Source organism: Tasmannia lanceolata, unplaced genomic scaffold (genome assembly GCF_043159265.1).
Source record: "Tasmannia lanceolata isolate RefF3 unplaced genomic scaffold, GAP_Taslan_0.1 ptg000019l, whole genome shotgun sequence".
NCBI lineage: Eukaryota > Viridiplantae > Streptophyta > Magnoliopsida > Canellales > Winteraceae > Tasmannia > Tasmannia lanceolata.
The window spans coordinates 26,315,621-26,327,713 of NW_027518696.1; the positions used below are offsets into that span (position 1 = coordinate 26,315,621).

Sequence of the window (12,093 nt, forward strand, 5' to 3'; positions counted from 1 at the left end):
CAATTATATTGCTAAAGAAGGACTGAGGTGGTCAGGGAGGGAATCAAACAACGCTAGTGCTTCTTTTGAAACTCCTTCTCAAGCAAGGCTATCTGCCACCTTGTTTGCGTAATGGCAATGATGAAGAAACGCTATCAATGAGAAAAAAGCTAATTGAGCATCTCATCAAAGCACCTATCAAACAGCTAAGGATGAGAGTGCGACCCATTGAGCCACCGAATGACATTTAGGGAGTCCCCTTCTACTACCACATTATCCAAGCAATCTCTTACCAATAACTTTAAACCTTGATACACCGCCTACACCTCAACTTCGGCTGCATCCACTTCCCATATGGGACCCACAAATGCCCAAAGCACCTCCCCAAGGTTGTTTCCAAGCACACCTGCAATTTCCAACAGACCAGGATTTCCCAAACTAGGGCCATCGGAATTCGGCATCAGAAAAAGGGAGCGGAGGGAACCCATTCTTGGATTATTTTTTGCTTATTTTCCGCACTACAGCACGCTCCTTTCCATCCTTCCCAATGGTCATAGGCAGAAACAAATTTGAAGCATGGAAGAGATTTCACCCATGAAATCGCCATGGCAATTACGAGAGTACACAAGAGAGAAGAAAAATCGTGTGGGAATTTTTCTCTCTCCTCTCTCTCCTTCTTTCTCTGTCCTTGCGTCTTCTGCGATCGGGCAATGATTTCTAGGCATCCATTGTTCGCCTTGGGATGTGAGAGCGTGAATCTAGTGATTATTGTCCGTTAGGTGATATAATCCCATCAACAAGAGAAGATGACGAAGATGACGTTTGAAGATCAGGGATCGCAGCTCTGCAAAATTTTCCGCTGCGTTCGTGATCGACAGTGAAAGGTACGCTTTTATTTAGTGTATATTTTTAATTCATTGTCTAATCCAATGGTTTAGATTACCCAACATAAACCTTAAGCTGTCAGGCTCTTCCTTCAATAACATTTCATTAAAGAAACTAACAAGGCAAAGATGTAAAACAAACATTGGTTTGCTAGTTCCAGATACTTGTGCAAATATGAATCTCAGTTCCAAACCAATGAAGAGAGTTTCCATTGAAAAAAAAATCAATGAAAAAGGCCGCGTCTAAGGCAGAGCATCATCTAGGGTTTTTTTATTTTAAGAGGAGGTAAAACAATTATCTCATTCAATTACAGTAGAACAAAAAAATGGCCCTAGCAAAAGATCAAATCGAGAAAAAAAAAAAAAAAAAAGACAGAAAACCCATCATCTTGAAATTAAATTAGAAGAAATAGAGAGAGATGTTTGGTAAATTACCGGCGTTTCCACAGCCGACCATGAGAACACGAGAGGAGATGGGTACATATTTACGGAGGAAGGGACGAAGAGCAGAGTAGCGCTGGTACCAATCGAAAGGGCCGGCCTCGTGGATGTATCTGGCGTCCCAGTAGAGACCGTCTCCATAGTTGTAGCTGTTGCAGCTCGATACGTCCCTATACACTTCCATTTTCCTGCTCCTCCTCATCTCTTCTCACCGCCTTATATCTCGCTCGCTTCCCATTCTCTCCTACCTTCAACCAAAAAATGTGAGGAGTGCCGTTATCAAAAGAAGGGACTGTGGTTCATGTTGTCATTATCGGGTTTGAATGGACCCAGTCGGGTGGACTATCCAAATCCGAAATTAAATCGACAGGACCTGGACACACTTGTAAGATCATGGACATTTTTTTGGATCCTAATCATAGGATCCAAAAAAATCGAATATTGTTATATTATTTTACAAAAACTACCTTCCATTATTTATAGAGAAAATGACCAAAAAAAAGGGGTTTGATGTGATAATGACGTGTCAAGGGGGGAGAGTTGTAAATGACCAATGTAGAGTGTAGTGACTGGTTTGAGATTTTTAAGACAAATCTACCCTCAGGTAAAAATCGTTGATTTTACCCTCAAAAACTTTACTTTTTTATGTTCATCTCTCTCTCTCTCTCTCTCTCTCTCTCTCTCTCTCTCTCTCTCGCCGGTCGTCGGTGTGTTCTCTCCGCCACTCTCTCGACGGCATCCTCTCTGTCGACGGAACCTTCTCTCTCTCTCCCTCTCTCCGGCCCTCTCTCTCAACGGCACCCTCTCTCTCGACGGCACTCTCTCGACGGCCCTCTCTCTCCGGTAGCCTCTGATTCTGAGCGAACCTCCTCTCTCAGGTTGGTAGTCTCTCCATCTCAGTTAGTTTTTGAGATATTAAGTTAGGGTTTTAAGAAAATCAGTTTAGAAATAAAAAATTAGGAGTTTTGAGAAAATCAGTTTAGCGGTTTTAGGAAAATCAGTACTCTCTCTCTCTCTCAAAACCCCTGTTTTTTAGAAATCTATGGTTTAAAGCCCTAAAGTTTGGTTTAAAACCCTATTTTGTTAAGAAATATATGGTTTAAAGACCTAAAGTTTTGTTTGAACCATTAATTTGTTAGAAATGTATGGTTTATAGCCCTAAAGTTTGGTTTAAACCCGTAATTGCTCCCAAATTTTTCACAAATTATGTGTTTAAAGCAATAATTTTTTAGAAATCATTGGTTTAAAATTGAGAAAATGAGTTTAGGAAACCCTATATTTTCCCAAATCAGTTGAGAACACCCTATATTTTGGAAATCCCCTAAGTTTTCAAATATAATGGTTTCAATCAATATTTGATAGAAATATTTTGTTAAAACCCCTATTCAGTTTACAGAACCCCTAATTTTTCAGACCTATATGGTTTAAACCAATTATTCTCACACATTATTGGTTTAAACCCTTAAATGTTGAATAATAAATGGTTTAAACCAATAATGTTTGAAAACTCATTGGTTTGAATTCCTTCTATTTCGGAAAACAGCTTCTATCCCTTGTATTTCGGAAAACAGCTCTTAAGTTTTGAAAAATGATGGTTTAAACCAATATTTCTTGTAAATCATTGGTTAAAACATCTATTTTTTCGAAAATTAGTTGAGAAAACCGTTAATATTTTGACAATATATGGTTTAAACCAATAATTTCTCCCACCTTATTGGTTTAAACCCCTAAATCTTGAATAATAAATGGTTTAAATAAATAATTTTTGATAAATAATTTGTTTAAACCCCTTCTATTTTGGAAATCAGCCCCTAAGTTTTAAAAAATAATGGTTTAAACCAATATTTGAAATAAAGCATTGGTTTAAACCCCTAAATCTTGAAAAATCAATAGTTTAAACCAATAATTTATGAGCAATCATTGGTTTAAACCCCTAAATCTTGAATAATAAATGGTTTAAATCAATAATTTTTGAGAAATCATTTGTTTAAACCCCTTCTATTTCTAAAATCAGCCCCTAAGTTTTGAAAAATAATGGTTTAAACCAATATTTGATATAAAGCATTGGTTTAAACCCCTAAATCTTGAAAAATCAATAGTTTAAACCAATAATTTATGAGCAATCATTGGTTTAAACCCCTAAATCTTGAATAATAAATGGTTTAAATCAATAATTTATGACAAATCATTTGTTTAAACCCCTTCTATTTCGGAAATCAGCCCCTAAGTTTTGAAAAATAATGGTTTAAACCAATATTTGATATAAAGCATTGGTTTAAACCCCTAAATCTTGAAAAATCAATAGTTTAAACCAATAATTTATGAGCAATCATTGGTTTAAAACCCTAAATCTTGAATAATAAATGGTTTAAATCAATAATTTATGACAAATCACTTGTTTAAACCCCTTCTATTTCAGAAATCGGCCCCTAAGTTTTGAAAAATAATGGTTTAAACCAATATTTGATAAAAAAGCATTGGTTTAAACCCCTAAATCTTGAAAAATCAATAGTTTAAAGCAATAATTTCTGAGCAATCATTGGTTTAAACCCCTAAATCTTGAATAATAAATGGTTTAAATCAATAATTTTTGAGAAATCATTTGTTTAAACCCTTTCTATTTTTGAAATCAGCTCCTAAGTTTTGAAAAATAATGGTTTAAACCAATATTTGATACATAGCATTTGTTTAAACCCCTAAATCTTGAAAAATCAATAGTTTAAACCAAAAATTGATTAGAAATCATTATTTTAAACTCGAAATATTTGAGAAATTAGTTGGTTTAAATCAGTTGTTAACTTTTTTTCATCACATTATGTTTGAACAGGTCCAAATCTGATTTAGTGGATTTGATTCCATCTTTTCCCCCTAGTGATCATCTCATCAAACCATGGTAATGCCTCCGTTATTCTTTTAAGCCTTGTATTTTTTAAAATGTTGTATATATCTAATAATGGTTTGTTTTGCAGGCGTCTTATGCTACGTCGAGATGCTGCCCCTCTAAGTTTGACGACTTCTTCAGGTCCCTTGAGTTGAGGAAAGCACATACCGATATGCGAGAGAGCGGCCCATTTGGGGCCTTGCTTAATTTGGAAGGTCTGAAATTGCACAAGGCAATAGTGACCGTCCTCGTGCGATCTTGGATACCCAAGTCTAGGGCATTTAAAATAGGTGGCATATTACTCCCCTTTGAGGTCAGGGATTTAGCATTGGCATTGAGCCTAAGCCTTATAGGAGATAGAATACGAATAGACTGGCATTCGACAGAGGAGGTCGAAGGTTGGAGGTTTTCCGGTGCTTGGGCGAGATTTGGTGAGATTGCAGATGTTATAAGGGCGGAGTCCAAATCGGATGAGATTGCATCGGTCCACGCAACAGTGAGACATGTGTTGCTGCTTCTGTGCTGCTCTGTGCTTTTTGCCCGAGCTGACCCTGTGGATCATAGGACGAAATCCTGCATCTTCCCCTACTTAGGAGCAGAGACCATGGGATGAATTGCTTGGGCATACCCTGTCTACGACTTCCTGGTAGAGTCATTGGATTCATATTCCAAAAACGGAAATACAGGATATATCACCGGATGCGCTATTGTGCTACAGGTGAAGAGTACATATATTATATACATGATTACTCTTTTGTAAGTTTGGTTTTTTGTTCTCTAAAGGCTGACTGTCTGTCTTCATTCCAGGTGTGGCTCTTTGAGCATACTACCTTGTGGGCACCTTCAGCTCTAGATGCACATCCACGCCTATTAAAGTGGATCACAGGGATCGATACACGGAGGAGTGACCATGCAGCCCTTATCAGACAGATCTGTGATGGGAGGCTAAAGAAGACCCGGGTTAGACCTAGAGCTTCTGTACTCCCCTAGTACTCACTTCTTCTAACCGAGATTAACTATTCGATTTCAGGTTGTGAGGTGCCTACTACCTCTTCCTCGAGAAGAGGGCCTCCTATCAGTCGCCTCTCCTCGAGAAGAGGGCCTGGTATCTTTCACGGCAGATGAAGCTGATACTCTGATGGGAGAGGTAACGAACATCACTCTCTTTCTTGCATAGGGTCGTTATATTCAAGTTATCTAAACTTTCTCTATTGTTCATACCTTTATAAGAAAGAAGCTTCTGCGACCACCCCAACAGTTGAGGAATGCCTCCAAGACATTCGGATTTTAGAGGAAGAAACGATAGCGTTTCTTAGTGATATGTTACTTAAGGTACTAAATTTTAAGTCTATTTTCAATTACTATAGAGTACATTCTCTGAGTGATATGTTACTAATTTTTCATTTCCACTTTTCAGAGGAGCATACCCTTTAAGGAGAGGACATGGAGAAAAAGAGATGTTGATAGGGAAGTGAAGGAAGACCATGTGTCTATAAGCAAGGCTGATTTTGATTTGTTAGTGGAGAGGGTTAGAGAACTTGAAGGGAGTTCAGTACGACAGGAAAATGAAATAGCCGAGCTTAAGAGGATCATTGCCTCGGGTGGAATGGAGGCCGAATGGCAGGATGAAGGAAAGGGAGAGATGATGGGAGGGGATGACCGAGGGGTGGTAGTCATCCCCAGCCAGAATTCCTTAGAGGAGGAAATAAAACGGAATGTGATTTCCATCCCCGACAGTCCACTGAAACCTGTGGCAAAAGTGATTTGGAGTATTGAGAGAGGAGTGAAGCTGCGTTTGAGGAAAAGGAAACCCTCTCAATACCGCAGTTCACCGTATACGGCTTTGGGGACTAAGAAGGTCAATGATAAAGCATTGGTGGTGGCAGAGCCTCAATGCCATCGGTTGCTCCCAAAGCTTCTTGCGCTTCCCTTAAGGTAAATTTGATTGAAGCCCTTTTGCAATATAGTTATCTAGCCTTTGTAAATCCTAAACTATCAGGTGTTTTGCAGCGAACGAGTTATACAGGTCAACGGCGAGTTCCTGTGTGCCGAGGACTTGCTTATCCTTAACAACCCCATAGAGTGGTTAAGTTCTCCGGTAAATAATTTGGTTATTTATTCTAGAGCTGGATTCTTTCACCATCGATATTTGTCTCAAATCTCTATATGTTATTTTACGTAGGTTATGAATGTATACGCCGAATATCTAAACGTCCAGGACGAAAATAACAGAAAGCCTGGAGAAAGAGCCTGTGTGTCCATTACTACCTTCCTCTATGTAAGAATAGATAGTTTTTCATTCCCAATCATTTTCTTTATAGGTGGTTGTTCACAAGGTTCGAATTTGTTTTGCTCACTCCATTAACTTCTCTTATATTGTTTTTTTAGGATTGTCTAACTAGCAAAGACTACACTGGCCCCGATAGTGTTATGAAGTTTGTGAAATGCTTAAACGAGTACCCGTCGGATACCCTAAAAAGAATCTTATTCCCGGTGCATGTCCCTCAGCATTGGATTCTCCTGGTCCTCGATATGGTGGATGAGAAGTTGTACATCTTCAACTCCTTGAGAGAGCAGATCTACTATAGAGATGTTGTACCATTGGTGAGTTCGGGTCCCACTTTCCTTGGTTATATTTCAATGTATATAAAATCCTTAGCTTGTATGGATTGTTTTATAGATACGATACCTTGAATGGCTATACTTAAGTATGTGGGAGTTGGATGTAAGCAAGTTTAGAGTGGTGGAAGTCGAGAAGAGGCCCTTACAACTCAACAGGTAATAAATTTCACTTAAAATCAGTTTGGAAGTTTAAATTAATTGTGGAAGAGCGTGGTCGATGATGTGTTGTTGTTTTGCAGCAATGATTGCCGGCTATTTGTGCTTAAGGAGATGGACTGCCTGGCACGTGACGTTCCGCCAGAGTTCAGTCAGGCAGATATAGAGCTGATGAGAGGACAATTGTTGGAGGATTTCTTAGAAGGCCGGTGTGGCACGGTTCTGAACTTGTAGGAGTTGATGAACAGGCAGGCTTGGCGAGGTTGAATTCCATTTCAAATGTAGGCTTGTAAGAAACAATCTCCTTGTAATGTTTATATGTGGGTAAAGGCTGGGAAGATGCCAAAAATCGTTTTTCATATCAACATTGTATTTGGTTTGTATTTTTGTAGCAACAGCCAGAAAATGTTGTTGTAAATAAGATAGGCTTTACACGGATATGTAAGTGGTACACATTCCAACACGAAAACATCTCTGTTGTTCTATATGTGGATCTTATCAAATACATGGATGATGGTTTGTACTCTATAAATTTGTTTAAGATTTTGAGATCCAATGTAAGCCGAAAGTTGATTACTTCAGTCGAACTTATAAAAGTAAATTTGTGGCCAATAATCAGTTTTGAACCCAGACTCGGTTGGGGAAACTGGAAACTGAAAAAAAAAACAACGTCCAAACTATACTGCGGAATTCCGACGAAATTTTCGGAATTCCCGACCCGGAATTCCCGACCCGGAATTCCGAGAAAAGCTTCGGAATTTCGGAATCGGCACGAAAAATATCAACACTTAAAAAAAGAATCTGCAGAACTCCGAAAAATTTGTCGGAATTCCGCAGTAGCCATATACAAAACCCCAACAGACGAATATGTTACTGCGGAATTTCGCAGTAACCCAATTACGCAAAAAAAAAATGGTGTCGGAATTTCGAATTATTTTTTCGGAATTCCGAGAGTCGGCCCAGGCGCGCATAATGTCTGGACCGACTCGTTGAACTCATTTAATTTCTTTCTCCCTTTTTCTCCTCCATCTCAGAAACCTCATTTGTTTTTGTTTTTTTTCCCTAAATCCACCATCCATCCTCCATCCTATTCTTCCTTAGCAAACCCTACATTTCTCTCCTAAACCCTACCCACACCATTTTTCTTGAAACCCTTTCCTCTTTCTCTCATTTTTCCATCTTTTAGGTGTCCTTTCCTCTTCTTTTCCCCAATCTCTCCTCTCCATCCTACATCCAACCCGTTTTTCTTCCTTCTCTCCCCTTCTTTCATCATATTCTTCAATTTAGGGCTTCAAATCCCTCTTTTTCTCTCTTTTTGTTCCTTCTCTTCAAACCCTAATTTTCCAACCATGCCTAGAACGAAAAATCCAAACCCTGGCGGTTCCTCCGGCGGGCGAGACGATGAAGGACCATCAAGAAAGAAAGCCAAGGCTAAAGCTCCGGTTCCGGAAACGGAGCTTATTTCCGATTCATACTTCTCCTCCGCCCAAGCCAAGAAGACATGGCCAAAACTGGCTAATCGGGGCATCCTCACCGGCCGATTCATTGAGCCTGACGTTCTCCACCATTTCGACCTTCAAGCGCGATTTGAAGCCGTTGGGTGGACCCAATTTCTTCATCTCCACGAGCTTGTCTACCCTCGGTTAGTTCGTCTTTTCTATACCAATCTCACTATCACTCCCTCTTACTTCCGAATTGAATCTCGTGTTAAGAACACCCCCATCAAACTCAATATTCATCAACTTGCTGAGATTCTCGCAATTAGTTCCGACGGCTTTGACCATTACTTTTGGCCAGGCAATGGGATCCATTCCCTCCCAGATCTTGATTATGACACTGTGTTTGGCCGAATTACCAAGCACTATCGGCCCAACATGCTTGTGCAAACTTCTGGCCTCATACCCATGGCCAAAATGCTTCATCACTTCATGTTCAACAAGTTCACCCCACGCGGTGGCATGACCGATGCTATCCGACCCCTTGAGGCATACCTCATATATTGCATCCTTGAGGGTCGCCGTCTTTGTCTACCATACATCATCTTTCGCTTCATGTTCCAGACTCTCTCTCGATACCGCGCCTCACTGCCGTATGGCATGCTCCTTACCTGTGTATTTCGCCACTTCGGTATCACTCTGGAAGGTGAGGCCACCGACACTCCCACCGCTCCTTTTGATGATCGGACCTTCCGGCGCATGGCACTTGCGAATGAAGTTGTTGTCGTTGACCCTGATGAAGAAGTTGCCGTAGACCCTGATGAAGAAGAAGACGAGGACACTCCGGACACTGAGGCCCCTGCGGCGCCCTATGCCTCTTCGATTTCTCTCAGGTTTCCGCAGCCATGCAGGAGGCCCTTGAGCGATCTATGACCACGCAGTTTGAGCGGCTCACTACCCATGTTGACACAGAGATGTCTACTCGTTTCCAGTCGCTCTCCACTCACGTTGACACCCAGTTCTCTACCCTTTATCAGTACCTCTCCGGTGGTCCATCGAGTCAGCACCCGGGCAGTTCCTCTTCTTATCCACCACCACCTCCTCCAGAGCAGTAGATGGATGAGTCTCTTTGTGGATGTTTTGGGCTGTATTAGCTTTATATTTCTACAGTTGCTATATGATGGTTGGATATTTTTGGAGCTTTATATTTATATAGCTTTATACTTTTTTACAGTGAGTGTGCTTGATCAAGGATACCCATTTTAGGCAGAAAAAAACTTGGCTTCATAATTGCCCCCGGTGCAATAAAGATCAAGGATACCTCATTTGCAAATGGCATGAAAGTAGCATCTAAAATGAAACCTGTGTTGCAAACTTCATTGATGGAGAGAAATATAGAGAGTAAACAATTTTCTTACGCGCAAATCCAACGCCGGAGCTGTTATATAATCAACCATTTTCTAGGTACAAATTGAAGGCTGTACATTATAGGGTATAAAATAGTAAAATTTCTCAAAAAACATATCTACACATAATGCTAGGCCATTCCCATATAACTTCATAATCTTCAGATGAATCCTCACTGGTTGAATTGCGCAGTGGTTCATTGGTCCTTAGACCAGAAGTTTTGGAGCTGCGTCTAGATGACGACCCTCGAAACAGTTTCTATCAACGAAATCCAAGTCCCTTCAATTCAAATGATCCCAAAAATGCAACAAAAGAATCGTACTTAAAAGAACGGAGGCGGCCGGGATAGGACGGGCCTGCAATATAATTTAGAAGAATAGTTTAAAGCTGGGGCACGGATTGTATTGAGGATTATAATATAAGAGAAAACACAAGTTTAAAAATTACATACCGGTTTCCCATTGGTGCGGAAGGCCCGATTGGGACCGCGTTTGGCTGAGGACTTACGATGGGCGGATTCTTGCACGATCTCTTATTATGTCCAAGTTGACCGCAAGTACCGCACTTATGGTGCACTCCTCTTTGCATCCCTCTCTCTGTTCTCACTTTTTCGGTCGGCCTGGCTGTCGTCTTGATTTTGGCGGCAATACCAATGGCAAAGGATGGGTACGCTCCGGCCATTGCGATCGGTCTAACGTGGGATAAATTGCTCCATCGTAAGTCCTCCGATATGTATCGGCATGATACCATTCCTCGCGGTAACTGTATGGGTCTCGTTGGTCCAGTCCCATGGCTGCTATCGCATGGGAGCATGACATTCCCATCGTTTGGAACAAACGACACGTACATGTTTTCTTTTCTAAGTCCACCTCATCAACGTGGTACTTGGACTTGACCTCATATACGGTTCAACCACACTGGTGCGCCATATAAGCACCTGCTAGAATACATTGTTCGACCAACCAGTCTTCCGCGTTTGGAGTCAAACGAGTCGTCCACTTCCTACCTGCCTTCTGACGGTACTGAAAGAAGTCAGATAGTTTCCATCTTGTCTGTTCGACAAGTGCTGCAATAGGCAGCTCCCTTGCGCCCTTTAAAAGTGCATTGAAGCTCTCAGCCGCTTTAGTTGTCAGCACGTTATATCTAGAACCTTCAAAATAAGCGCTGGCCCAATTTTGTTTAGGAATATCCGATATCCATTTCTCTGCGCTTTTACTCATGGTTTTAATACTCTCCATCGCATCCTTAAAAGCACCCTCCCTTAGGGAATATGCAGCATTCATAAAAAGTTTCTGCAGATCTTCACTCTTCAATTTTCCATGGAAGTTCGCACTGAGGTGGTGGATGCAATAGAAATGGTGCGACCCTGGGAGACCTTCCGTTACGGCTCTAGGCAACCCCTTCATCCGGTCGGACCCAATCGTGATGACATCTCGTCCTGCCGAAATAAAATTCTGACGGAACAAATGCAGGAACCATACCCAGCTATCATACGTCTCGGCCTCGACTACTACAAGTGCCAGTGGGAATAACCCACTGTTGGCATCTATCGCAGTTGCGGCTAGTAGAGTCCCCTGTACTTCCCCCGCAGATGAGTCCCATCAATTAGGGCGAGGGGGCCTAACACTTCGGTTGAACGCACTAATGCTAGGACCAAATGTCCAAAAGAAACGCCCAAATGTTTCATCCCCTCTTAGCCGCAGCTCTCGAGTTTGGCACAACCGCACTACTGTGCCAGGATTCTTTCTTACCAACTCATCAGCATATCCAGGCAGGATGCGATATGACCCCTCGGCATTCCCACACATAATTTCATGTATGATCATCTTTGCCATGTGGGCTTTTCAATACGACATTGTTATACTCCAGTGGGCTTTGATGTACCGTCTTATCATAGGATCCCTAACATCTTCTGGGCTTTCGAATAAGGCTAGAGAGCACTCAGCAGCCCACTTTGCAGTGGCCATGGGATGATCGTTCCATTTCATTGTGCTTGAGCATGTGTGCTGAGGGATAAATGTTTTTACCTTAACATAATATGTATAAGTGGTCCCTGTGATACGCCATGGGCATGTACGATCCTTGCATCTAACGCCGTACTTTGTGGGATTTATCTCTTGTGGGACAAACACAAACCAATGCCGGATTGCGTACTTTGTGACTTTCTTCTGAAAGACTTTAAGATTTGGGAAGATTGCCCCGACCGTGAAATCCTCAGGTCCTACGATCACATTTACTTCATCATCCCCTACAACCATTTCATCCGCTTCTATCGGCTGCCTTATAT

The 12,093-nt window shown here is 41.2% G+C and overlaps 2 protein-coding genes across 2 annotated transcripts in view; both read right to left on the reverse strand.

The window, feature by feature from the left end:
• The window catches only part of LOC143852743 (S-adenosyl-L-methionine-dependent methyltransferases superfamily protein), a 58,119-nt gene extending 56,541 nt beyond the window's left edge, over positions 1-1,578 (reverse strand). Inside the window, exon 1 of the mRNA XM_077362319.1 lies at positions 1,299-1,578. Coding sequence (XP_077218434.1) covers positions 1,299-1,506 — 208 coding nt within the window. The 5' untranslated portion in view covers positions 1,507-1,578. The remainder of the gene's footprint in view (positions 1-1,298) is intronic.
• Positions 1,579-10,714: 9,136 nt separating this feature from the next.
• LOC143852454 (uncharacterized) lies at positions 10,715-11,641 on the reverse strand. Its single transcript, XM_077361838.1, has 2 exons — positions 11,558-11,641; positions 10,715-11,380 (listed from the first exon to the last, which is right to left on the reverse strand). Exons 1-2 carry the CDS (start codon positions 11,639-11,641, stop codon positions 10,715-10,717), a joined length of 750 nt encoding a protein of 249 aa, XP_077217953.1.
• Positions 11,642-12,093: the final 452 nt, after the last annotated feature.

Excerpts from the sequence above, each read along its gene's own strand:
- LOC143852454 (XM_077361838.1), bottom strand. The coding sequence starts at position 11,641 with ATGGCAAAGATGATCATACATGAAATTATGTGTGGGAATGCCGAGGGG. Across the intron at positions 11,381-11,557 it reads CTGGATATGCTGATGAGTTG|GGGACTCTACTAGCCGCAAC; the intron begins GTAAGAAAGAAT and ends GGGGAAGTACAG.